The sequence below is a fragment of the Sorex araneus genome, chromosome 4 (assembly GCF_027595985.1).
Source record: "Sorex araneus isolate mSorAra2 chromosome 4, mSorAra2.pri, whole genome shotgun sequence".
NCBI lineage: Eukaryota > Metazoa > Chordata > Mammalia > Eulipotyphla > Soricidae > Sorex > Sorex araneus.
In genome coordinates this window covers 35513361-35541100 of record NC_073305.1, presented here as the reverse complement: position 1 = coordinate 35541100, position 27740 = coordinate 35513361, and the positions used below count along the sequence as shown (strand labels likewise).

The 27740-nt window shown below is 49.1% G+C and overlaps 1 protein-coding gene across 3 annotated transcripts in view; it reads left to right on the top strand.

Annotated features, from left to right (window-relative positions):
- The window catches only part of TRANK1 (tetratricopeptide repeat and ankyrin repeat containing 1), a 122879-nt gene extending 97315 nt beyond the window's left edge, over positions 1-25564 (top strand). For all 3 annotated transcript variants that reach the window (XM_055135001.1, XM_055134999.1, XM_055135000.1), the window contains 9 exons: positions 4394-4537; positions 6009-6165; positions 8741-8829; positions 12443-12546; positions 12654-12786; positions 15911-16056; positions 18809-21858; positions 22672-22770; positions 24146-25564. In XM_055135001.1, coding sequence (XP_054990976.1) covers positions 4394-4537; positions 6009-6165; positions 8741-8829; positions 12443-12546; positions 12654-12786; positions 15911-16056; positions 18809-21858; positions 22672-22770; positions 24146-24246 — 4023 coding nt within the window. In that variant the 3' untranslated portion in view covers positions 24247-25564. The remainder of the gene's footprint in view (positions 1-4393; positions 4538-6008; positions 6166-8740; positions 8830-12442; positions 12547-12653; positions 12787-15910; positions 16057-18808; positions 21859-22671; positions 22771-24145) is intronic.
- Positions 25565-27740: the final 2176 nt, after the last annotated feature.

Genomic DNA, 27740 nt, shown 5'->3' with positions numbered 1-27740 from the left:
ATTCTGGAGATAAAGATGAGGATCATGGAAATTAAGGCAATTACCCAGTCATAATAGACATGGTGGAGTATTAAAGTGAAGTCAGTCCCTTTGAGTTCCAATTTGAGTTTAAATTTCATGATCTTCGTACCTTACTTGCTTCCTTTTAAAGCCCCGCATGCAAATTGGCTTCTCAAACATCCATAAAGAGGAAACCATTACCAAACCTAAAGTCTGTTCCTATTGACTTCTGCTAACCAGATACACTCATTAATCCTGAAGCTAATCTAAATCTCTGAGGACTAACTATTTTTTTCTCATAATACATCCATTGGTCATGGTTGGACTGAGACTCTCCTAAAAGAGGAAGGGGTAAGACTCCATTGTTCCTGTCCTTTATTAAGTCCCGGTTGTATGTTTGTATTTCAGTGAGGTGTTCAGGGGGCTCTGAAACATATGGGTCTATAACTTGACAACTCCATTTGTAAAAAAAAGTAAATAATAATAAGTTACTCTTTCACCTTGGTCCTGGAAATCCAAAGACCTGAGTCTTTTGACCCTGAGCTGCCACCAATGAATTGCATGAAAATAGAATGACCACAGGCAGAATTGTTTGGTAACATTTGCTTCATAAACATGGTAATACTACTACAAAGATTTCTGATGTCGTGCTTGGGATGGTAGGTACACTGGCACACAGTGCACCCTTAGTTGAACATTTACAGCATCAAGATCAAAAAGCATCAGTCAGCAGCAACAGAGATAAAATGATTTCATCAAGTTATCAATCAAAGCAGAGGAAATACAGAGATTGCATCAGCTCCTGGTCGCCCAGGTCTCTGGTTGCTTCTGTCTGGTGTCCCTTGGGGTGATTGGCTGAAGGCTGCTGAATGGGACTATTAGATGCAGAGATGTGGATGGACAACTTGAATTACCATCTCTTGCCTCTTCTTCCTTGTTTATATTTCTGGCAGGCACATTTTTTGTCATACCTGTCGTCAAGTTTGTATGTAAGTGTGCGCACGTGCGTGTGAGTGAGCACATGTGCTACGTTCGTGATTCCTCTCTTTAGAGGACTTCTTTGTTCCTCTTCAACCACATGGTCACCAGAACCAGGCAGTGGTGACAGCAAATCCTTGCCCCGTCAGATTTTGCCTCCTTTTCAGTAAGGGACAGTCATTCTCCTAGTCACCTCTTGACTACTCCTCTAGTGTGGGCTTGAAAGGTCGGGTTCCCTGCCATTCACCCTGCCCTTTCCTTCACTCATGCATGACTTCATATGTTGTTTTGTTTAGAGAACGACCTCACTATGTTGTCTTTTCCTCTCCCACTACAAATGCCAGTAAGGAGAAGCCTGCAGACCTAAATGCTGCTGCTTTATGGCCTCAAGTATTGCGGGCCAGGTGGGGTTCTTGCTCCTCAAAGACTGTCTCGAAAGTAAAATGTGCTTTATTCATCCAAACAGGGTCATCCTGTGCCCTGTGAGCTGCTGTTACTTTTCACTCAGCAGTTTTGAATCTGTTATGCATTCCTTGCCCTCCAGACCTCTTGCCACCTGCTGGGCCAGGGAGAGCCTCTCACTGTCAGGCACGGTGTCTCTCCTCAGCACAGCGCTCAGTTGTATGAAACAACAGCTTTCCAGAGAGAACAGTCATAAACCTGTCTTCAAAAGATCTTTTTATTTAACCTCCCACTTTGTCAGGGATTAAGGACTCAACACTCTTCAAAACCGGTGATGAGTCCCAGAGTTTGGTAGGATAGCAGTTGTTGCGTAACATGCACTGCCACAGGTGCCGCAGTCTGTGCTAGTGAAACCATGTTCTGGTGTGAGCCACTGGTGGTATGCAATGACGTCATTCTGCTAATAGTGTTGAACACAGCTAACGTGATATTTATATAGTTTGAGTTTCTTTTTTAATTTTATTTTATTGAATCACCATGAGATACACAGTTACAAAGCTGTTCATAATTGGGTTTCAGTCACATAATGTTCCAACACCCATCCCTTAACCAGTGTACATTTCTCACCACCAGTGTTTCCAGTTTCCCTCTTTGCCAGCCCCCGCCCACAACCTGCATCTGTGTCAGGCATTTTTCTTCTTTCTCGCTCTCTCGCTCTCTCTCTTCTCTTTCCTTGTGGGGACTATGGTTTACAATACAGGGAGTGAGAGATGATCAGATATTGTACCTTTACTTACTTTCAGCACTCAGTTCTTGTCCAGAGTGATCATTTCCAACTATCGTTTTCTTAGTGGTCCCTTCTCTATCCAAACTGCCTCCCCCGCACCCCCACCCAGCACCAGAGGCAGACTTCCAACCATGAACCAATCCCTCCGACCTCTGTCCTTGGGTATTAGTCTCATACTATGTTTTTTTTATGTTTCACAAATGATTGCAGTCATTCTGTGTCTATCCCTCTCCTTCTGACTCAGTTTACTCAGCATGGTACTCTCCATGTTCATCTATTTATAGGCAGATTTTATGATGTCATTTTTTGGTGGCTGTGTAGTATTCCAGTGTGTAGATATACCATAGTTTCTTTATGTAGTCATCTGTCCTCTGGCACTTGGATTGTTTCCATATTCTGACTATAGTGAATAGTGCTGCAATGAACATAGAAGTGCAGATGGCATTTCTGCTGTGTGTTTTTGCACTCTAGGAGTGGTACTGCTGGGTTATATGGAAACTCAATTTCTCGTCTTTTTTGAGAAAAGCCATATTGTTTTCCCAAGAGATTTGACCAGTTAGCATTCCCACCAGCAGTAATTAGAATCCATTTCTCCCTACATCCACATTAGCACTGGTTGTTCTTGTTCTTTTTGATGTGTGCCAATTTCTGTGCTGTGAGATGATACCTCACTGTTGTTTTGAGTTGCATTTAAGTTAAGGACTTTCTTAAAGGAGAAAGTAAACTTGACATCTTTTTATCCTCCTGAAAAAGGTGTATCAGTGACATTGTACCAGGCCAAGAGACTATGAAATGTGAAATTCTGGTGGAATTCTAGATTCTAAAAAATGTCTGTAATCTTTACCTGTCAGCTTCCTCTGAGCCTGCACACACTATCTGATGGAGACCAGAGCGCTGCCCATTGACAGTTTTTGTATTATCTGAGAGCTAACAATAGCTTTCACATTTTTAGATGGGTGGGCAGAAAGAAAGGAAAACAAATATATGAAAATGATGAAATGATGTAAAAGTTCATTTTGAGCCTAAGGATAAAGTGTTTTTGGAACTCAGAATTCCTGTGGTTACATTTGCACCACAGCAGTCGTTGTGAGAGAGGCCATATGGTCTGTGAAGCCAGAAATATTCACTGCTTGTCCTTTCAGGGTGAAAACCCGCCAGTCCCTGGTCTGTGCAGTCACTGGGATTTTGGGGGCTAGGTTTGAGGAAAGGGGAAAATGGTCACGTGATATTGATTATCTCCTTTTATTTTCCCAACAAGCATGGAGAATTTCTTTATGCCCATTTCATAGAGCAGGAAAGTGAGACCACAAAAAAAGCCCCCCCCTTTTTAAGGTGACATAGCTTATAAGTAGAAGAATATTTTGAATATTTTTAGTTTTGGCTTTTTGGGTCACACTTGGTGATGCTCAGGGGTTACTCCTGGCTCTGCACTCAGGAATTAACTGCTGTGGTGATCAGGGTGTGTGTGTGGCGGGGGAGGGCATATGGGATACCAGGAACCTGGTTGGCTAGGTACAATGCAAACACCCTACCGGCTGTACTTTTGCTCCGGCCCCAATAAGGGGAAGAATTCAGATATGAGTTGGGTTAACTCTGACTTAGAATCTCTGCCTTGCACAGAGTACCTTACTACCTCTGAGTTACGCTCCAACCATGGTTGAATAATTTAGAGAAATTTAACCATGTGAGATATTTCTCCAGAGTGGGTAGGTGCTTGCCTTGGATGCAGTAGACTTAGGTTCAATATCTGGCATCACATGTGGTTCCCCAGGCACCTCTAGGAATGATCCCTGAGCACAGTCAGGAGTAAACCCTGAGCATCACCAGGTGAGGCCCCAAACAAAATATTCCCACGCCTCTTATCAGCTGTTGTCCTAACTGGTATCTCCTGACTTTTTCAAATATGGTCAGGGAAACTTGGTTCCTTTAAACTGCTTGTTTGGATTTGAATTTCAACAAGAATTTTCTGGGCCCCTAAGCCTTTACCTCTCACAAATAGGCACATGTGTCCGGCCTCTGGGCCAGGTGTCTGGGGAGTTCCCGATCCCTGTCTTTGCAACTTGAGTTTCTGTCCATCTCCCGACTCGAGGATTATGTCCCTCTTCATAGTTAGGGCTGGAGTCCTGCTCCCTGGGCCAGGGCTGCATCCTCCATGAGGCCTAGGGAGGCAATGTGTGTAGCTCCACAGCACATTCCGTTGGTCTTTAATTTGTCATTGTTGTTCAGGCTTACAAGGAATGGAAGATCATTTCCTCATTTACTCCTTCATCATCGGACTTCCAAGAGAACCAGCCACTGATTGAAGTGCCCCTGGAAAAGCCCAGCTCCTTGCAGGGTCGGTCTCTCACAGTGAATCCAGAAATGTACAAGGTGACTTTCTGCTGTTTGACTTCACTCTCACTTACAGGGGAACCTATAAACAAGCTGAGATGATGTGATTAAAGGAGGAGCACTGGGGCTAGAGAGATAGTACAGGAGTTAAGGCACTCGCTCCTTGCTGACCATGGTTGGAATCCCAGATATCACATATAATTCCCTGATCAGTGCTGGGGCTCACTCCTGAACACAGGGCTGGGAATAACCCCCTTCAGTCAGGTGTGCCCCCAACCCTACCCCAAAAGGAGAAAGGAGCCTTGCACCTGGCTGATCTTTCTGGAGTGGCGAGTGGGGAAGGGAGGAGCAGAGGTATAGTGTTTGTTAACAAACTCCCTTTTCTCAGCAGATCTGTATCTGGGCCAGATAAGTACATTATGAAAGTGGACGGGGGCTAGGGGAAGGTGGCACCTTTGAGCTTGGCTCTGTTCGGAAATGTGACTTTGTCCCACGTGGGAACTCAGAAGTGAAGTCCAGGACTCTAGTTTGTGGAGACTGGTGATGGTGACTCCGCTTACCAGACCTGATTGGGAGGGACCTAGCTTCCCAGCCACAGGGGGAGGCCAAAGCTAAGAAGGTCTGTGTGTTCCCAGCAGAGGGAGGCTCATGGGAACTTCATGAGGGTGAGGGTGAGAAAATGGAAGCAAGCCAAAACAAAAACTAGGGGAGAAACTATTGTTCTAGTTTTCTGACTCATACAAAGCAAACAACAAACAACAACAGAATAACGGTGATCAGACTATTTCTGTAAATGCCCAGAAGCCTCAGCAGAAATAGAAGTTAAATCATTGCCAAGCTATGCATACATTTTGGGTATCCACAAAAGCTTCCCTGTTTTGACATGTGCATTGATTTAATCAAGGAGGCCCTCTTTGTGTCTGACTCATAGCCTCTTTATGTGCACAGTCCTAAGACAAGAAATAGCTCATGAGTAATTTAGTATTAGTGATAGTTATCTGAGCAGTATAGGATTAGTCTTAATTCTTAGAAATAAGTTACTGCAGTTGTGGGGGATGGGGTAAAGAGAGTGATGGGACATGGGACTTCTCTGCGCTGTCCTTATAGCTTCCTATCTATAATTACTTCAGAATATAAAACAATGGGCTTAGAGGGAGAGAGTGTGCTCAACAGGCTAAGTGGATACTCTGCATGAAAGAGACCCAGGTTTATATCCTGGCCCTGTACATAGCCTCCTAAGTGTGCCACCAGGAGCCACCACTCTGATCACAGTACTGGAAGTAACCTCCAAGTAGTGCTGGGGAAGTGGACAATTACAGTGAACTAAGGGTCATCCTATACAAATGCTGTGCTCTCCTTGCTTTTCTGCAGTGACCTGAGGGAGCTCCCGAGGTCCTCAGAGCTCTGCTATTCTCTGAAATGTAGTCCTTGTGTTTCTCCAAATTCAGCGTTAATTCACTCTGCCTTTAAAGATAAGGCTCACCTTTGTTTTCTTCAATTTTGTCTATAGCTCCTCAATGGAGAGCTGAAGCAGCTGTACACAGCCATCACAAGGGCTCGGGTCAACCTCTGGATCTTTGATGAAAACCTGGAGAAGCGGGCCCCTGCGTTCAGGTATTTCACTAGAAGAAATTTTGTGCAAGTTGTGAAGACAGATGAAAATAAAGGTAAGCTACCATGCACACATTCTATCATTTACACGTTTTCTGAGATAGGATACTTGATTCTGTCTTCAGCTATTTTCATGGTCAAGTATAAAGGGCGTAGTTTGGGGACCATACCTCTTTCCTCCCCACGTTCTTCTGAGAAATGAGAATTCACATTTATTGCCAGGGTGGGTGGGAACGTGTGCTTCTTATGGGGCTGGGGGAGTTGACTCCTTTGCGAGAGATCATCTGCTTGTCTGTAAAAGTGAGGGCCATGAGTTAGAGGGGATATGCCCTCTTAGGAAACCCAGGCTGCTTTGAGCTTTGGGAGGCCCATTGACAATCTCTGGCCACATCAAGAGTGCGCTCACCTTCTGACAGTCATTCTATTAGAAACCTGTCCTAGAGATATTCTTGTATAAAGTCTCAAGGTTATGTACATAAGAAATCTCGGACAGCCCTTGTTTATCATGAAAAGAAGCAGCGTGACCTGAGTGTCTGCCTGTGAGAGCACACTGGCTCTGTTACTGCTAGACTGGGCGGTGTGTGGTGGGCGAGTCGATCGGGCGTCTTTACTGTGCACCTTTGTTCCCTTGCGGACTGTTGCAGGCATTTTTGGGTTTGATTTTAAAAATCACATACAAAAAGACTGGCTGATTGAAAAATAAAAATAAGTCCTCCTGATAGGATAACTAGGAGAGAAATATTAGCTCTTTGTGAAGGAGAAAATTGTCCTTTCCTGTGTGTTAGCTGTTGAGTTGACTCCTCCGGGCTACGGTTGAGGTCGCCAAGGAGAGGTGGAGGCATGTGGCTTAGCTGTTGCAGAGAGCTTTGCTTTTCCCAAAAGTTCTAAGGAGGTTATTTTTGATTATAGCCAGTGAATGGCTCAGTTGGGTACAAGGACTAGATGTTCCGTTCCTGAGCCTGGCGATTGTGGAGGGTAATGGGAAAAGTGGAAGGCTTGGAGTTCATCCAGCTGCTCATTAGCACTCCCCACCCATATATCTACAGGGCCTTGTTCGGGTGCCCTCTCCTGTCCCTTAACTGAAGGGAAAATAGGTGGGTTAGATGATTATGGTCATTCTTAATCTTCCCTGAAAATCACATTCTTCCATTCTCAAAATATGTTTCAGCACCAGTTATAAGAGATCATCCAGAGAGGCTGTATTTTCCCCCCTTTTTAATTTAAAGCTTCCAAATGGAAGGGGATTACAGTTTATTTTATATCTTGGTAGCATTACCAACACAATGAAAAGCACGGCCTTAATTGTGTGGTTAGTAGTACACGTTCAGCTCTGTAAGAACACCTGTCCCCTTTGTGCAAGGGATGAATGTAAGAGCTCTTCGCTGTAGAACATTGTGTGCTGGCAGAGTTCACTGGCCCTGACAGAGATGCTGGGAGGCATTGCTGTGGGACAGAAAGGCCACCAAAGCATGAGTGGTTCCCAGAATCGAAACAAGGCTGTGGCGTTCTAATTGCAATAGGCTGTCTGCTGTGCAGAGGACAGGCACGGGGGAACAGGCTGCAGGGACGAGTGTGTCTTTGTGCCCACTAAACACAGCTGGCCGGTATGCCCAGTTCCCATGGTCGTTAGCCTTTGGCAGGACATGGCTGATCCCTTCTGCTCAGGGTTGACAGCAGTGTGGCCGTGGCTTTTGCTCTTCTTTAGATGCTTCAGTTAACTGTGGCTCAGAATGCACAGGGAGTGTTGTCCACTGCTGCTCAATGCTCAGGGGCTCCGGGAGGGAGGGGCTGACATAGTGATGGCATGCCAGTGAAGATAACAGACTGGACCCAACGCTGGGGGTTCCTTTGCACACAGTGCTCTGTGGCCACCTGCAGAAATGTGTTCACTTGCATACCATGACAATGGCAAAGCCTGTGCATTGGAAGGTGCTGTCAGCCCTGTCATCCTTTCCCCTTGCTACAGCCTTGTCCCTGGGGATTTGCTAAGAACTACGTGACTGTAGCTCTCAAGGAGGAATTAGAAACTGTTGCTTGCCTTCTAATTTATAGCCACAACCAAGATAGGTATGTCATAGTTCAGAAACCGAGCTGTCTTTCTCACCCACACCTCCTCTGTCCCCCCACATCCACAACAAATGTATTGGTAAGCTAACTTACGTCTTACTGACGACAAGACAGGAAATGCCAGGCATGCTTGTTTGTGCGGCAGCCATACGAAAGCATTATAGACTTTGCCTCACAGTTCTGGGGTCTGGAGGGCCAAGCTCAAAGTCTCAGCAGGTGTGTTCTTTTTCCTGAGCCCCCTCCTCCTGGGCTAGTTGATGACCTTTCCTTTGCGCAGCCTGTATGGTCTGGTGTGCGTGACCCTCTGGTGACCCTCTGGTGTGCATGTCCCTAATAGGGACACCGGTGCGATTGGGCCAGACTCTCACCAGCTTCCTTCTAAAGAGTTGAACCATCTCTTTAAAGACCCTGTTTCCAAAGGCTGCACTTTCTGGGATTTGGTTGTGGGGCGGGAGCAGGGTGAGGGCTTCAACACAGGCATGCCCATGGGGTGGGCCCACAACAACAGCAGCTTCGAGTGACCGAGTGCCCAGAGAAGCAACCCACCTCTCTTCCTCATTTTAGACTTTGATGATAGCATGTTTGTTAAGACCTCAACCCCTGAAGAGTGGATCGCGCAAGGAGAATACTACGCTAAACACCAGTGCTGGAAGGTAAGGGACCAGGTCTGCAGTCGGGGTGAGTGGGACTTCATCAGCCCCCAGACAGGTCTCCCACCACTGCCCTGCTCCCCGGAGAAGAGGGTGGTGTGCTTGCGTCACTTCTGAAATGCCAGGTCATCCTGCCAGGAGGAGAGCTCTCACTCCTGCTTCTTCCCTGTGTGTGTCTGACAGTTCCACTCACGCCAGGTACCAGCATCTGCTGATGGGAAAGTGTGGGGGGGGAGGGTCCTGTCTGTGCCCCACCAAGGAACACCTTGATTTACTCTTTCCCTTCTATGCTGTACTTTTTTTTTTTTTTTTTTGGTGGGAGTGCACCTGGTGGTGCTCAGGGGGTACTTCTAGCTCTGTGCTCCTGGAGCTGCTTGGGGGATTGATATGGGATGCCGGAGATTGAATCTGGATCAGTTGCATGCATGGCAAGTGTCCTATCCACTGTACTACCTCTCCAGCCCCTGTGCTATCTGTTCAAAGAGCTTTGCTCCAATCATACCACATTTTCACCTGGGTGGTGGGCTTCCCAGACAGAGACATTTGAGGGTCAGGGATCTTTCCCGGGGATACTCAGCACACTGGTCTGGATATGATGCCTCCATGGGGCTTGTTGCCGTGGGACTGCTTAGATCCAGTGGTGCTAGGGGTCATCCTGCCACCTTTTCTAAAAAGTAATGGATTGGTTCTCTCATTTATGTTTACTGTGATCTGACATAGACTTCACTGCCAGTCTGAGCCTAGTTGAATATGGGATGGACTTCTCACTAGACACAGGCCACTCCTATCTAGCCACAAGTCACATTAGTAAGCTTAAGGAATCATCTGCCAGGGAAATGTCTCTCCGCTAGTCCTCTCAAAATTTTGAAACCAGCAGGATGGGCCCCTTTGCCAACAATCAGCATCCCTTCATACGCCAGTCGGCTGCCAGGTGTGCATCTCCCAGGGTTGTGTTGGTGTACGTAGCTCTGTGTGACAAAACACAGGCAGCCTGCAAAACATCAACGCCCTGAAAAACCTGGGCACTTTGTATCATGGTGGAGTTGGTGGTTTTATTAAGTAACCAGAAGTCTGACATTTAGGTGGATTCTGCAGTTCATCATGGGCCCAATTTTAGTCATGTCTTTCCTGTGCCATCTGCAACTTGTCAGAGATGTCCTTTGAAAGCTGAACGATTACCACACTCTACTACACGTTCTTTAGCTTCCCAAGCAGGAGTGAAAGGCCGGTACTTCTCAACTCGCTCTCGTTCTCTCTCTCTCTCTCTCCCCTCTGTCTTTCTCTGTCTCTGTCTACACATCTCTCTTTGTCTCTGTCTCTCACGTCTATCTTCTCTGTCTCTCTCATCTCTCTTTCTCTATCTCTGTCTCTTCTCTCTTCTGTCTCTGTCTCTTGTCTCTATTTCTCAAAGTCCCTAGTGTATATCTCCTTAAACTTATTGATTAATACGAAATCACATGTCTATTTTGGTTGCGAGGGAGTCTGGGAGTGCGATCTCTGTTGGCATTTTCAGGCCTTTTTGGGAAGTAGGTTCTGCTGTCAGACGAGAAAGGAAGGGGGATATACCAAGGATTCTGGCCTGTCACTGGGGTCAGCTAGCCTGAGCCAGGCTGCTCCCAGGCCTGGACTCAGCTGTCAGTCAGCAAACAGGTCTGCTGCTGGGCATTCACGGACTCTTGATTCTGGTGATGGAGGTCTTGGGTCACATGCCTCTTATCCTCGAACAGGTCTACTTCGACTTATTCCCCTGAGCCTAGCAGGTTAATGAGTACATGGGTCCTGACTTTGGAGCTGGCCACTGTCTGTTTCACAGCAGCCCATTGAACAACACATTTCACAGCTCAGCTCTGAAGGCAGGAGAACTTTTGATGGCGAATTCGTGTGTGTGTGTGTGTGTGTGTGTGTGTGTGTGTGTTGTGTGTGTGTGTGTGTAATTCTGCAACTCACATCATTTTTTATTGTTGGGAGCCACATCCAGTGTTGCTTGGGACTGTTCTGCTGGTACTCAGGGTAGGGGTGCCATGCAGTGCCAGGGCTTGGGCTCCAGGCCCCATACTTGCAAAGCACATGCTGTACTACTTGAGCCACATCCTTTGTCTCAGAATTACACTTCAAAGGGACTGCAACAGGGAGGAGTGAAGGGCTAAAGACTTCCTTGGGATCATAAGGGTGAGAGAACAGAATTTGTACTGTTCTGTGTTTGGAGAGTATTTCTACAAATAGGCAAAATCTAGTAGCAGAAGTTTAAGCCCTTCAGCATTTGTCCTTATTGTAATTGAAAACTCGGCATTTGACTGTTGTATATCTAATTTTTTATTACTTTGTTGAGGGGGAGAGTGGATAGGGAGGAATGTAATGGGAAGCTGGTGAATATGAGACTGAAAAATGTGGAGGTCTTTCCCCCTTTTTTATTCCTTTCATTTCTAATTCTTTGTTTCTTTTGAATGTTTGAGTCTAAAGTCTTTTTTTAAAGGATCTGGCATGGAGGAGAAGATTACAAAGCTTTCTCCTTGTCTGATTTCAACTGGACTCTGCTAAAGGACTTTAGAACTTGGAGGGGGGGCGGGGGGTAGTGTTTTGGCTTGCCTGCCCCTGAACATTGCAGACCGCCATACAAATGGAAACCACTTGAGATTCTTTCATCCAACAAATTCTTGTTGAGCAATGGGCCAGCCATTGTATGTGGGTCTTATGCAAGAGAGGCAGAAGAAGAGTGCTGAGCTCTGTCTGTGGCAGCTGTTGCAGATGAGAGACCAGCTGCTCCAGGAGCACTTGTTCTGGACAGATGGGGAGCTGCCTTGAGATGGAGCCATGAGTGTAGACCTGTAGGATGAGGGAAGTTAGCCAGGCCTAGGAAGAGCGGAGGAGCGTCAGTTCAAGGGAGCCATGCAGGCAGAGACCCTGTGGAGGGAAGGAGTGTGGCCCAGGGCCCCTGGGAACTGAAACAGAGAGCCTGGGAGGGGCCATTGCTGGGCAAGTGATTCCTCATCCTCCCCTTGCTCACGGTGAGACCTACCCTCTCCATGCTGGGCAGGAGGCATGCGTTCTCCCTTGTTGCTTGTGCTTTGAGACCAGGCACCCACTTCTGGTTTTAGAGAAGCAGCTTTCCACGGGCAGGGGCGGAGATACAGGTCAACTCCCTCAGAACTGTTGTCTGCCTGGTTTCTCTTTGGTGAGCGTGTGTCCTCAAGTCCTGAGGATTTGGTTAGCCGTGTTCTGGGAGGTGCTGTGAAACCCATCTGCCTACCCATTTCTAGCCTGCGTGATTGTCTCGAGGTTGTTCATGTATTGAAAAGGATGAAACTTCTTGCGCATGTCTGTTGGAAGATGAACTGAGGGTGTTATTATGGGAGCCTATGCAGATATGCATAAGGTGCCTTTTCCATGGCTTTTGGGGGTTTCCGGAATGAGCCTGTGAGCTGGGATGTGTTAGCTGAGCGCACGAGCTGGGCTTTCTTGTCAGAGGTCAGCTTTAACTAGCCAGTACCTTCCCACTCCCCTCTTGAATCCAGCCGGGCTGAGGGGCTTTGTCTGGGCAAACGCAGACCACAGCTTTCTCTGTGTATGTCTCCTCTGTTACATCTTGCTGGAAATAAAACCCTCTTGCCTGTTGCAGGTTGCAGCCAAGTGTTACCAAAAAGGCGGTGCCTTCGAGAAGGAGAAACTGGCACTGGCCCACAACACTGCCCTGAACATGAAGTCCAAGAAAGTCAGCCCCAAGTAAGAGTCTTGAGGATCCATCCTCTCACACCCGGTCCCAGGAGGATGGCAGGTTTGCTGATGTCAGGCCACATTCAATGGAGACTCCTTTGTTGCCCTCCTTCCAGGGAAAAGCAGATGGAGTACCTGGAGCTGGGGAGGACGTATCTCGAGTGCAGCGAGCCCCTGCTGTCTCTGAAGTGCCTGAGCTACGCCAAGGAGTTCCAGCTCTCTGCCAAGCTGTGCGAGAGGCTGGGGAAGGTACTGCCCCAGCCCCCGGCCATGCCGAGACACCACCTGGGCATCGGCATCCTGCTGCTGCCGCAGACTTTTTCAGGCTAAGCATGGTGGAGAGGAGTAGAAATCCCCGTGGGGGAGGTGTCCAGCCTTTGTTCTGGGAGCTGGGATGATTTCTGGCCTCTTTTCGATCCCTCAGCCCTCCCCACAACCCATCTCCGTTCTCAGATGCTACCATCTTGGGCCCTGAGCAGTGCTAGCTGCAGGGACAGGCCTGAGCCTGTCACTGTCGCTCTTTTGCCTGTTCCTATCCTGGCTGAACCAAAGACTCATCCCTTTCATCTTTTCCCACACTTCATTTGCCAAACTCGGCTTCTAAAGAGATTAGAGAAGGTCCAGGGGACTCATGATGAGCCCATGGTCTTCTCTGCCTCCCTGCTCCAGGTCTTCATTGCCTTCTTGAAGGTCCTTCTCCTCTTCTCTTCACTCCCATCTCTCCCCTCCCCTCCCGTCCCTCCCCCCTCTTCTGTCAGGGGTCCCTCTGCCTCACCTCCCCCCTGCCTTGCCTCTCTTCAGAGCCTAGCACTGGTTTCCATGGAAACCCCTCCAGCTTTTCCCTCTGGCTGGCTCCAGGTGGGGACCTCATGGGGCAGAGGGAAGGAGCTGCCACTGTGATGCGTGTTTCACCCACAGTTTGGTGCCCACTTGGCCCCCTTGTGGACCCTTCAGTCACACTCGGGGATTTTTTTTTTCTTCTGAGTATTCCCTCTGCTGGGGCAATTAGAGGTACTGGTTATGGGGGGTGTTGTTGATAAAGCAAGATGGAGCTAGACATGCCATGGTCTAGGGGCATGTTTGGGCATAGACCGACCTCACCACACTGCTGTGTTTTGGGATTCTGTGTAGTTCATGTCCCTTAAAAAAAAAAACAGCTAGGCCATATTAGAGGAGCATGCGTGTGTATTTCATTTTGTCCCGTTTGGTTTTGTTTTCTCTCTGGGCTTCGGGTGCAGCCATTAGGGTTGTGACATTAAGTGTTCAATAACAGACGTACCTGCTGCTACGTTCCTGGACCTGTGTGTAGTCAGCCACCAGCCGACCACCAAGCAGAGGACTCAACTTTGCACGGCTTCATGGTGTTGGGGAGTTTGTTTCTGGCCTCAGACAGTGCTCCCAAGCCATTGCGGCTGAGTGACCCAGTTTCTTTAGAAGTAGATGTCCGAGACGCCGTCTCCTCCCAGCTGCCACTCATAGTAGCCTGCATGTCTCCTGCCTGGACGACAGTGGCTGTGCCCATCTTGCAGAAGAGGAGTGAGGGAGCTAGATCAGGGCGGAGAGGGTGTCAGGTGTTGCCACTTGGAACTTTTGAGCAGAGACTTCAGGAAGGAACAGTTGCTAGAGTGCAGCGTGGGCCTAGGAGCCTGGTAGGCAAGAGCCCCCAAGGTAGTGTGTGGGTTAGAATAAAGAACAGCCAGAAAGGTCACCCCACCGGGACAGAGGGAACGGAGGAGACATGGTAAAAGGAGCAAGAGGGGGTGAAGGAACAAAGCACCTAGGGACCCACAGTCACCAGGAGTGATAGGGCTTGTTCCCGCGTGACAGGGGATCTGGGGCAGCCTGTGATCAGGAAACTCTGCTGGCAGCAAGAGTGGGCCGGAGAGACCAGTGAGGCGAGTCAAGGGCTGGGAAGGTGCTGGCTTGCACTGCCTCAGTGCTGGTTGAGGCGGTGGGAAGAGGGGCTGGGCAGAAAATGTGTGGGGCAGAAGAATGGAAGATGCTCTTCTGATTAGGGCAGACCCACTATTGATGTGTTTAGGACCCTGCTCTTTGCTTTTTATTTAGCCCATCTTCTTTGTAGCCAGTCTGTGCCTACATTCCTGTTGGTCTCATTGGCAGCCATCCCGTGCATTCACTGTCAGGCCCCAAGCATGAGTGATTGAAGGATGGTGGCAGTTTTCGCCTCTATCTATTTTACACTGATGTAGGTAGCATCTTGTTCTGTTTTTCACTCCTCCACTCCATGCCGTGGAGTTTGAGTTTCTGACTTCAGATCGTGTTCCCAAGCCACAGAAGCTGACTTGCCCTGTTTTCCTTAGAGGTAGACATTCGAGACGCCATCTCCTCCCCCTGCTCACAGTCCTGTGGCCTGCCTGTCTCCTTCTATCCCTGTGACATCTGGGAGCTCCAGTGCTCCCAGTGGCCTGCTCGACCCAGGCTTTGCCTACAGTTGGTTCCTGAGAATGGAAAAGCCATTTTGCTTCCAGAACAGCAACACTCCTTTTTGTGAGGGGATTCTAGGCTCCCCACCATCTTGACTGACCAGGCTCAGAGTTTTCTGATTTTTTGGCAAACCGCATAGATGTCCCTGCCTAGTACTTTCACTCACATTTCTGGTTTCAAATGAAGCTGGCCACCTTCATTTGTTACTGGTTGTTTAGTTTTCCCCCACTGTGACTTGCCAGTTAATAAATATCCTTTGCTTAGTTTCCTTGTGATTTCAGGAACCTGTGTTTTGTTCTAAATCTGTCTAATCACACCTAGATTAGAGTGACTCGTCACCACTAGCTATCTATGGGAATTTAAGTGAAAATGAATTTAAATGAAATGAAATTTTAAAACTTAGTTCCTTGGTTGTATTCTTCCATGTACTCACTTTTGACTTACAAGCTGTGGCTGCATGTGGTTAGCCAGTGGCTACGATATGGAATAGCACAGATAGAAAATATTCCCATTTTCACAGAGAAGTCTTGGATAATCTTGGTGTTAATGTTTGTCTTCTCTGTCTTCATTTTCGTTCTTGTGTTCCTTGTACTCTTCGATATTCTCCACTCAAGATTGAATGTGGTTTTGTTGAAGACTTTCTTAAAGGTTAAAAAGATCCTCATCTGCTCTTCTCTCCTAATGTTCATATCTAAATCTCCAGTTGTTCTGGAGCTTGGCTTTGCGTATTGTCAGAGCTTGGGATTTTAACTTTCTGATTCCATCCATCAAGAACAAATCTTTATGACTTATGATAGCTTTGGTTTTTTGACTGGATACTCACAAATAACAGATGCATGATTCTTTGTATTATTCTTAGTGTTGGTTTGTTTTTAAGATTATAAAGTTGCTATGAGTACTCCACGAGTAAATTTTTACTCTGTCCTAGATAAGAGATGCCGCCTACTTCTATAAGCGGAGCCAGTGCTACAAAGATGCTTTCAGATGCTTTGAACAGATTCAGGAATTTGATCTGGCACTCAAAATGTACTGCCAAGAGGAGCTTTTTGAAGAAGCGGCTATTGCAGTAGAAAAGTAGGTGGTTGTATTCTCTCCCTTCCCCTTCCTTCTCCGCTTTCTGGGACAGCCTGCCATGGGCAGTGTCATCCTGCTCTTCTGACGTGGTCTGGCCCTGTCACCTCCTTCCATTTGGCCCCTGGTGCAGGGTCAAGAGCTCAGAGAGAACAGGACTCTGTTTTCCACGCTTGGACCACAGTATCCTGAAGCTAGAAGAAGATGAAGAATGTGTTAAGAGTGTGTGCATATAACCTTCATGATAATTTTATTCTTAGTGTCACATCAGTTCTATTTATCCGCTGCATTGACAGTTTCAGTGCTCTGTGACTATGTAGAGGTAAGAGAATGATTGGGCAGACAGGATTTTATCTCATGGCAGAGGTTCAGCCATGCTCTTAGACACACGTGGGTGATAAGTCTGTGACCATCCTCCCAGTTGTAGAAGACAGGATTTTTCCACAGGACCCTGGAGGACTCCTTGAGACTTTAGCGTAGCTGATGTTCTGAAAGTTGCAGGGAACTAGGTAGGGTTAGTGGTGGATACAGAGTATACAGACAGCATCTGGTTAATGTGCCAAGGGGTCTTCCAGGTTATCTGAGAATGAGAGTCTCAGTGGAGGTTTGGGTCACTGCTTTGCATTTGGAGGAGCAGTCATTAGATTGCTTTCTACAAATCATACATATCACACAGTGATCGTCATTGATCCAGATGTCCAAGCTTCAGGTTTTTATTTTCACTTCCCCTAAAATGTATATGCAAGGATGACTTTATGACTTTCATAAAACAGATGGATGGGGATAGCCACATCTATATAAAGAGGTTGAGTTTTCTGCTTAGAATGGAGCATTAGGTGCTCAGTGCTACAATGGGTAACTGAGCATGTTTCGTTAGACAGGTCTTTGGTGGTACTGTGCATGTGATGTAACAAGTATGTATTCATCAGCTCAGACTGCCAGTGCAAAATTACATAAACTTGACATTTGCATGAGCCACAGAAATTTATTGTCTCAGACCGTGGAGCTCAAAGTCAAAGCTTCCAGACACAGGATTGCTGGGAGAGACCTGCAGGTGGCTCCCTTGCTGTGTGCTCACAGGAGCTTTCCATGGCACTTAGGGTGTGGAGAGAAAGGAGGTGTATGCACGGCAGGAGCCTCTCCTTAGAGCTTACCTCCTCCAGCCTTACTTCCTTAGAGGTTTCCCTCCAAATACAGCACACTGGAGGCCTAGGGCTTCAGGATATGAATTTTAATGAACATACCCAAGCAGTCTAACTGGATGGCAGCAGTGACATGTTTGGGTACCTAGTAAGTAGGATACTTTATATGAGGGTGTGAGGAATCAACCAGCCCAAATTCCCTTGTGAGATCATAGGGAAAATGACTGAGATTTTTTGTTTGTTTGTTTTGGAGCTACATCCAGTGATGCTCAGGGAGAACTCCTGGCTCTGTGCTTAGGAGTTACTCCTGGCGGCACTTGGCGAACCATGAACGATGGCAGGTATTAAACCTAGGTTGGCTGCGTGCAAGGCAAATGTCCTGCTCACTGTACTGTTGCTCCGGCCCTTGAGGATTTTTATTCATACTTACTCATTTGGACTTTGGTCTTTTTCAGAAAAACATTTAGTAGTCATAGATCACCACCCCACCACTTGCCCTAAGCCCCTGAAGTGCTCTTTTGGTCTCTTGTTACTTCATATATTTTTTCATCTTTGTTGAGGTAGACAGCTGTATGTGTAAGATTTGTTGAGCATAAATATTAGGTGAATTGGCCAGAATATTTGCTGGAGCCTCACACTAGATTTATCTGAGAGCCTTTTGCCTTATACGATGGATGTCAAGTCCAGTTGCTAGCTGACATTACTGAAAGCATTTTGAGGACATTTGAAAACATCTGAGTTCCTTAAGCTGTTGAAGATTTGCCTCTGTATCAGCTGATGCCCCCACAGGGAGATTCCCTTTCCTTCAGTTGACATGTACATGTCAGTAGTTCCTGTTATCTTAGGAAGACTGATGCTGCAGGGTTCTGTGGCATTAGAGGGGCCCTGAACACATCTGTGGTTGGGAAGAAATGTGCTGTGAGAAAAGGCCCAGTGAGAGTTCCAACAGTGAGCATTTAACCGAGTGCTCCAGTACCTCGGAGTCTTATGGATACATCACGCTTGCTAGGCGGGTATAGGATCTCAGCCCCAAAAGAGACCGGCAAGAAAGAAAACTCACAGGACCCTCTGGTGTGTGTGAAGTCCTTGATAATTACATACCTGAAAGGGCAGAGTTGTAAACCAACACTGTTGTATTATCATGCTTGCATGAAGGTTTTTAAGGGATTTGGCTTTGAGGACAATTTTCACTTTTAACTTAAATTTGTGCCTTACAGATAATAGCTTCCTACCTTATTCGCACTTGTTTAGGTCCCTGCTCTTTTATATGCCAGTGCTTGATTCCTTTGAGAGTAAAGGGTAAGATGAGACATTGGTAGAGTTGTCTCTGAGTTGAAGTCTGATTTGGTAATTTATTTGTATTTATTTATTTATCTATTTTGGTAGACACCTCTTGGTACTTTGGCATGGTCCTCTAGGGGACAGTGCAGCGCCAGGGACAGGATTTAGGCATACAATCCAGTCTTTGGAGCTTTTCACTGGCCCCCTATTTGGTTACTGAAATCTCCCAAGCAGGTGTTTTATGGAAGTATTTTACTTAAGTAGCTCTGTGCGGTATGGGGAGGATTTTCTTCCGGGCAGTAATATGTTGGCATCTCTGTCTTACGCTGCAGGTATGAAAAAATGCTGAGGGCTAAGACCCTCCCCATATCTAAACTCTCCTATTCTGCAAGTCAGTTTTACTTGGAGGCTGCCGCCAAGTATCTGAGCGCAAACAAGATCAAGGAGATGATGGCTGTGCTCTCCAAGCTAGACATAGAAGATCAGCTGGTGTTTCTGAACTCTCGGAAAAGGCTGGCGGAAGCAGCAGACCTGCTGAAACGGGAAGGCCGGAGAGAGGAGGCTGCTCTGCTGATGAAGCAGCACGGCTGCCTCTTGGAGGCCGCCCGGCTCACCGCCAACAAGGACTTCCAGGCCTCGTGTCTGCTGGAGGCCGCCCGCCTCAACGTGGCCAGGGATTTGGACGTAGAGCACACCAAAGTCATTCTGAGAGAAGCCCTGGACCTCTGCTATCAAACCAATCAGCTGCCTGGCATTGCCGAGGCCCAGTTTCTGCAGGGCGTCATCCTGAGAGACTTCCAGAAGCTCAAGGAGGCCTTCTACAAGTTTGACACCCTCAACCACCCTGCTGGTGTGGTGGAAGTGCTCTATGAGGCTGCCAGCCAGTGTGAGAATGAGCCCGAGAAGGTTCTGGCCCTGGCGCCCGCCGGCTTAACCGTCCTCCTCAATCTCGTCCGGGCCCTCAAAAGAGTCAGTAACAATGCTGAGAAGGAAATGGTCAAATCTTGCTTTGAGTTTTTTGGGTTTTCTCAGGTGGATTCCAAGTATTGGCAGATAGCTCAGAATGATCCCGGGCCCATATTAAGAATAATTTTTGACCTGGATTTGAATTTGAAAGAGAAGAAAACAAAAGACCATTTCTTGGTAATGACTGACCAGGTAAAATTAGCCCTCAACAAGCACCTTTTGAGTCGCCTGTGTCAGATCACACAGAGCCTGCTTGGGAAGGCCTACCCTGGGGTCTGCATGAGGTTTATCGTGGGCTTAAAGTGTGAGGATGAAAACTGTGAGGATTTCCACAGGCCTCTGAGACGCTGTGAGGCCAAGTGTTTAGTTCAGTCAAAAATGCACCTGGTGGCCATCAACGGGTTGCTTTTGGAAGCCAAAAAATTATTCCCTAAAATCTTAGGTGATGAACTTGAAGAAATCGATTATATTTTATCTGCCGACATGTATGGTCTTTGCAAATCCTTCCTGAACGTCCTCTTCCCTAAGCACTTCCATCAGAGAGTGCTGTCAGAAAACCCCATGGCATGCAAAGAAATCCTCAAGCCGAATTACAAATCCTTCCGATCCTACCGGCTTGCCCTGAAAGAGTACATCCACTTCCTGTTCCAAAACGAAAGGGCCCGGAGCCGCCGTGAGTCCACGGACCTGTGGCTGAGCGCCATGCAGACTTTCCTTCTGTCCTCCAACTATCCGGAGGAGTTTGAAAAGCTGCTGCACCAGGAGGAGGACAACTATAACCGGGAGCTCAGAGCCCTTGAGTCTGAGAAAGAGGACAGGGGCCGGGGCAGAAGCAGCAGGATAAAGGGCATCGAAGGGAAGTTTGGCATGCTGGTGCCCAACAAGGAGGACGAGAGTGCCGAGAAGACCCACCTGTGCTTCATCCGGCTGCTGGAGAACTGCATCGACCAATTCTACGTGCACAGAGACCCGGAGAACTACAAGAGGCTCTTTTTCCGCTTCATGAACGTGCTCGTTAGGAGGTGCAAAGAGCCGCTCATCCCCAGCATCGGAAACACGGTGGCCTTGCTGGAGTTCCAGTTCATCCACTGCGGGGCGGTCCTGGCCCGCCTCTGGAAGAACGCCATCCTGTGCCTCCCCAAGAGCTACATCGCGCTCCTGCACTACTGGGAGTTCCTGTTCAGCAAGAAGGATAAGGAGTTTGGGGACGTGTTCTCCATCATTCAGGACTACAAGCCCAAGGATGTGACCAAAGCCATCCAGGATTTCCGGTTCCACCTCTCCTACCTCGTTAAGGTGCTATGTGGCTACGAGAACATGAACTTCAACGTCCTGCTTGATGCCTTCAGTGAAATAGACTATGTGGTCTCAGGCGAGGCCGAGCGGACCCTGGTGCTGAGCTTGGTGATGCTGGTGAACGCCGAGGAGGTGCTGCAGCCATCCTGCAAGTCCTTCCTGTACCACCACTTCCAGGAGATCGACACACGGCTACAGCTGATGACCCTAGACTGGCCCGACCAGGTTCCAGAGAGGCTCCGCAAAGTGGTGAAGCGGGTGCTGGTGGCTGCCAATGTCAGGTCGGTGGCGGAGGCACTACAGGACCTGCTCTTCGAGCGGGATGAGGAGTACCTGATGGACTGCCACTGGCGGTGGGACAACGCACACACCAAAGGCCCCATGGTCCGTGGCCTGTACCACGAGGAGGTCCGGCTCAACCGCCTGCTCTCTGTGGGCCCCGTGGACTACTTCCCGGAGCCAGAGTGTGAGTTTGGTCAGGAAGAGATGGATGAGCTGGCGTTAGAAGACCGAGACCACCTCCTGGCCGCCATCCTCTCCCAGATGCAGCGGAAGGCGAACGTCCAGCGGAAGCTGAGAAGGGTGTGCCTGGTGGTCTCCCTGTGCATCCGGTGGAGGAGAAGGGTGAGCGCCCCGACCGAGTGCTTCCTGGAAGAGACCAGGGAGCCCGCGACCAGACACTTCAAAAAGGCCGACGTGGACAGAACCCAGTGTGACCTGTGCGGGGTGAAGTTTGCCCGTGGCCCTGAGGGCTATTTCAGCCCCGGGAAAGCACTTGAGGGAGCCATTTCCGAGGATGTGGTCCTTTCCAGGGGGGACCCGGAAGGCAAGGAAGGCCGGGAGAGGAATAGCGAGTCTTACGAGCAGCACATCCGCCTCGACGGCCACCAGAGGCAGCAAGTGGCCTACCAGAAGTACTTCGAGTTTTTCTGCGACAAAGTGGACCCAGCCATCGAGGAAGGCAGGCTGGTGGTGCAGGACATCGAGCAGAGCGTGTGGGTCCACAGCCACCTGGGCTCCAAAGAGCACAGCCACATGCTGCAGCGGAAGGTCCAGGAGAACATCCAGAAGGTCTCGGACATGGTGGAGGACCTCTACAAGCGGAAGGCCTGGGCTGGCGGTAAGGCACCTGCGGAAAGGGGGGCCCGATGGTGTTCAGGAGAGACCCACACCACAAGTGACTCCAGACGGTGAACTCTTGGCATTTGTGGGTCCTCAAGTTATAGCAACCCCCATAACTTGATCCATTCCCCTCCCCAGCCCACCCCCCATGAGAGAAGTGTGTGATGACCTTGCGCCAGGATGGAGGATGGTCCCCCCGTCCCCCACACTATAGATAAGAAAACAGCCGGCAAACTGTGTTCCGTGGAAAAGACAAAAGGGAGAATTTTTAGGTCTTGAGGAAAAGTTTCAGGCTTCTCCTGATTCCTTCATTCAGTGATCATTTTTTGAGCACCTGCTGTGTACTGACTGGGAGCTTGGCTAAGGCCTGGAGGACTGTGGCCGCTCTCTTCTCTGGAGGATCCTTAAATCATAACTAGTGTGAGCTTCTGATACTAATAATTCTCATGAGGTCCCCTAACTTCCCATTAGCAACTTGGTGTAAGTCGCAGCATGTATCAGGTTAGCGACATGGCGTGTCTTCTCGAATGCTGTCATTCGTCCTCCTGTCTGTATCACCCGAACATAAGCTCCTCACAGGCCTGGCTATTGACGGTCCATCCAAGCACACAGTGGCAGCACCAGGCTGGTGGCTGTGCTGGCTCTCGTACACAGCCGCAGAAGGCAGCTGGGGTGTTCTCAGTGGCTGGATCTCGGCTCTCAGGGAGGCAGAGACAACATCTTGGGAGGGGACTAGAGCTGCAGGTCCTCGTGCTGTGAGTCCCCTGCAGCAGCCCCTTCACTCAGCGCCCCTGTTCTCTGGTTCCCACAGCGGAGGTGGGCATGACTCGGCTGATCAATAGCCTGATCCTGTCAGTCAGGGATGCACGGGAGTGGCTGATGAAGACAGAACTCCACTTAAAGGAGGAAGGTAAGGAGGCCTTTGGCCCAGGGCAGTCAGCCCTCCCGGGGCGGGGTGCTGCCTGTGATGGCTGTGAGTCTAATTATTAGCACCCTGCATTTCCCCATCGGTACTGAGGGTGGGTGATGCCAGGGTCATGCCAGTTGCTGTTGCAAAAACCTTAGCCACTCATGAGCTGCCGTCGAGTACGTTCAGTCTTTACTCATGCTCAGTAGGGTGACTCTAGGGATACGCGTGGCACTGCAGAGCCATTCCTTGTTAAATGTATTTACCTACCTTTAAGTAGAAGAGCCCTGTCTGATGTGTGTCAGCACTGTGCTAGGCTTGGGATGATATAAAGTGAATAGATGTGTGAACAAAACAAACAGAATCAGGGCGTGGGAGGTAGTTCAAAGGGGTAGAGTGCAAGCGGGGTGTGCCCAGAGCCTTGAGTTTGGTCCCTGACACTATGTGATCTCCTTAGTACTATGGAGTCTGATGCTGGTGGCCCGATGGGGGCCTGTTACCCTGTACTGGGCAGGGTGTCACCCGATGAACCCACTGTTTAGAAGCACACCCCCCACCAAGGAAAAGTCTTACCACAGAAACTTGTATCCATCTTCCTAGAGGGCGTTGAAGGCTTGTGTGGGTGGAGTCAGGTTTCTCTCCTGAAGAATGATCTGCCAAGTTCTATATGATCTGGATAGTCTCCCCTTTTGTCCTTTCTGACTGCTGCCCCTATTGGCCAGACCTCTTTTTTTTCTAGCTTGGGGAGGTCACCACCCCCAGATTTCCTCTCTGTAAGCTCTCCTAATGGGCTGCTACTGGAAAACCCAGGCCCCAAAGCTGCGGAGACTTGAAGGCACTTGGCGTGACTATCTTTGTCAATACTGAAAATCTTGAGAGGGCCAGAGGGAGATGTCACGGGGACTGGAGCTTGTGCCTTGTGTGTGGGAAGCCCAGGATCTGTCCTGGTCCCACGTGTTTCCTGAGAGCAGCCAGAGCAGAGCTGAGAGACTGAGTACTGAGCGAGGAGTAGCCCTGAGCACTGGGTGGGTGTGGGCAGAGTAAATCTTCATAATGTATTCCCTGCTGGGGACTATGATTTTTTTGTGTTTGTGATGACTTTAAGTGGAAGAAAACTGTTAGACTCAAGCCAAGTTGTTTTGTTTGATTTCTTGCCATTTGGAAGGCCTCTAAAATAAGGGCAGAGGAAGCAGCTTTTTAAAGAACTTAATTCCAGAGAAGAGTTTACTTTGACTTTGAGTCATCCTGGGATCAATATCAGTACTAAAAGGAACTCCCCCCCGCCCCGTTTCCGGTGTCTCAGTAAAAAGCTTTTTTTCTTCCCCCTCAAAATGGCTTTTCTGCACTTTGTCTCTGTGTTTTGCTCATTGTTAAACAGGAATCGTCCAGGAAGATGATTATGAAAATGAAATTGAAGACTTTGGTGAACTTCGCCCTAGGAGACGCTGGCGGAAATTTGCAAGACAGAGAAGATACTGAGGGCCACAAAGCTGCTGCCTCCTATCCTTCAAACCATCCTGTCTTGGAGTTTTGAGTGCTGAGGCAGAGAGAAAGAGAATGTACATTGAAGTAGGGGAGTCTGTCAACCCCTTCGCTCTTATTTTTTCTCTTCCATTGGTGGCTTTAGCTCCCCAGGTTTCCTCACCAACAGGGGCCGCTTAACTGTTTCCCAGGTCCAAATATAACAGTCACTTCCCCCTGAAATGTAGCCGAAGGCAACCTTGGGAACCCTTTCCCAGCACCCCCAGATTCTCTCTCTCATCAGCCTCCTGCCATGGGTCAGTGGCGGGACTCCTGGCACCTCGGAGTCATTATTGCTCGGGCCCAGGAAACCCCTGTCCGGTTCCCCTCTTCCCCACATTGCTACGGCATTGAGTAGAACAGGAGCTGTGTGTTTCCCCCCGACCCCAGGCCACACTCTGGCATCTCCGAGCCCATGCGGAGCGTGGATCCCTCCCTTATAGACTGGTCTTTTCTTTCGGTGGCAACTTTTCTGCCCTCCTTCCCCCTTAGCCCCCATTTACTGGTGATCATTCTTAGCTGCTTGTGCAAGTCACGGTTAGACTACCTCAGAATGTAGTCAAGAGCCCCCTGCCCTCCTCGCCCCCATCCCGGCAGCCCCCCGGTAGGAAAGGCTGGAGCGGTGGTGGGGAGATTCCAGCCTGCCTCCCCAAGGCGGTCCCTATGCTGCCTTGGTCCTGGCTCAGACATTCCAAATAGTGTTTTGATTAGCCTCAGATATGTCTGGCCTTCTTGATTCTCCCTGGCAAGTTGGCCATCCTGATGGGTTTTACTGAGCTCATCTTTGTGGGACAGGGACCCACGGAGCTGCAGGCTAGTGACAGGCTGACGGAGCCTCCGTGATCAGCCTTCCAGGGCCAGCCCAGATTCCCAGGTGTCTGGCTGGGCATCACTGCCCTCCCCACCCCCGAGCCAGCAGTCAGGATGGTCTCGCTGAGGAAGCCTTTGTGCCTCTTGTGGTGCCTGCCGTCCCCACCCCAGCTCAGCCTGCTTGGAGAGGTGGTCTTCACGGTGACGCTTCTGCCCCGCATCACCGCCGAGCCACCTCTCGCCCCCTATTGCTGCTGCTTTAGGCTGCTCATTGTCTCTGAACAACCGTGTCCTTACGTGTTCATGTTCCTGACCTTTATTCATTTCTGTTTCAAGTTTTTATTCCAAGTGTGTGTGTGTGGTTTTTTCTTTTTATAAATTTCACTTGCCAGAAAAAAAGAAAAAGGAAAAAAAATCAAATCTTGCTGTATTACCACGTTTTTATAAAGTTACATCATTTCTCTTACTTGCCGCTGTGTGTTTTCTCATTTGCAGCCTCCACTGGGGGGTGGATGGGACCGAGCTGGGATGGGTCCTTGCTGGCCGGCTGCTGATGCTGGCTGGGGCAGGGGCTTGCTGTGCCTTCTGGGCGTAAGAAATCCAGGCTCAAACGACTGGGTGCAGTGTCTCCTGAGGGCCTAACTGGGCCGATTCTTTCCATTGGCAACCCCTGAGCTTACAGGATCGTGAAGAGCTTTGTTGATGCCTGATTGGGACTTTCCCTCCGTGCCCTTCTGGGTGATGTGATGAGGGACTCAGAATTGAATCCCTGGCCTGCCCCTGATTGAGCTTGAGGAGGACAGAGATGTTGACCGACTCTGAGCATCTAAACGTGGCACCGCTGTCAGAGGACCCAGGATCCAGTGTGGGAGAGAGAGAGACATGGAAGATGAAAAGATAGAAGCATACACAGCAGAGCTGGTAGCACTGTTTACAAAACAGGCCGCAGTTTCCCCTTTTGGAAACCTGAATGATCAAGGGTCCTTCCATGCCTGGATGCAATGGTTCTGACAGCTCTTGCCAGGGCTTTGAACACCCTTGGGTCTTGGTTTTGCTTGTGTGGGCAAGCAAGACAGCTGAGTTTTATTTGACTTTTTAACTTCTTTTTGTGGGGGGCGGGCGCACATGGCAAGGTACAGGCTGCTATTGACTCAGTGCTCAAGGGTCACTCCTAGCAGTGCTCGGGACTGTGCGATAGAACCCGGCCTCCTACCTGCATAGCAAGTGCTCACCCCACTGAGCCAGCCCTCTGGCCCCGTGTTGGCTGAGTTTCAGGAAGCAGAACGTCTCGTCCTATTCTTTAGGATCTAGAATACACAGATCTGGGCCAGGGGCTCCTGTGCCTTTCTGCCCTGTAGAACTCCCTAAAGAGACACATTCCCCAGGGGCGTCTCCTCTGCTGGAAGGATCCTTTGAGTCGGGGTATGGAGGTGGGGGGTGGAGAGTGGAGCCCAGAAGCAGAATCCTAACCCCACGGACAGGCCGGGTCCTGAGGCCCACCTAGTCCACAGCAGGGGCTTTAGTGGTCAGGGTTCTCAAGACCACCCAGACTTTGACTAGACCACCCTCATTCATTAGGAGGGCCCAAGGGACACAACATATTGGCAAATCTGTGGCTCCGATTTATGACAAAGGCAACTGCACAGAACAAGGGACTTGGGAGAGTGCGGAGGAAATGAGTGTAGGTCATCTTTCCGTGGTCCTTTGCTGTGGGACTCGACTCCCCCAGCCACTACTTGGGACAGTATGTGTGAAATGTTGCCAACCAGAGTGGCCGTTTTATTGTGAACTGGTCTTGCAGGCATTTCTGCCTAGCACACAGCCCCAGAGCCTTGGAAAGCTGTTCAAACGCTTTAACCTCCCTGGTTGCTCCAAGTTTGGGCACCATGAATCTCTGCAGGCAGTCTGCAGTCTGAAGGACAGGAGCCCTCCTGAGCTCCTTATTCCTAGACTCATAAGCTGGCCTTGTAAAGGTCAGCGGTCAAGCCTGCCGTTATTTTCTTACGTGCACAAGGGTGTGGTCATTTCCTCAAGTCGGGACTTCGCCACCCATGCCTGGCCATCCTGGCAACTGTGAGTCCAGCTGTTGGATAGGCACGTGTACACCGGCCATCTGTGTCCCAGGTCAAGGGTGAATTTTTAGGGACAGTTCATCTTCTGAAACCCATCAGGGTGAATCGGAGCCTCTGCATTGGTTATCGGTTGTCGTGGCTGATGCAGACCATTCAGAACTTGCTGTCTGGGGATGCTGGAAGCTGGCAGAGGGGAGGAAAGAAGCTCTAGGGGCTCTCTGCACCTCACCCCTACTCACAGGCAGTCTTGGCTGACCTTGTAGGCCAGCAGTTCCTGTTCTCTGGGAACAAGACTGCAGTTTCTCAGTGATGAAGGAAAACTCACCTGATAACTAAGAGCTCACAGCAGCTCTCAATTAACCAAGTGACTGGTAGGGAAATGGGGGTCCAGAGATAGTCTTGTTCTGGAGAGCCAGATTGGGCAGCACTGACCCGTGGGCCTGGCTCTCTGATGCCAGGCAGAGTCTTTCCTAAGCAAGGAGGGGCACAAGGTCAGCAACAAATACCAGCACTTCTTTTGGGGGGGTCTGGGGGACAACACTGCACAGTGCTCAGGGAATTTTCCTGGCT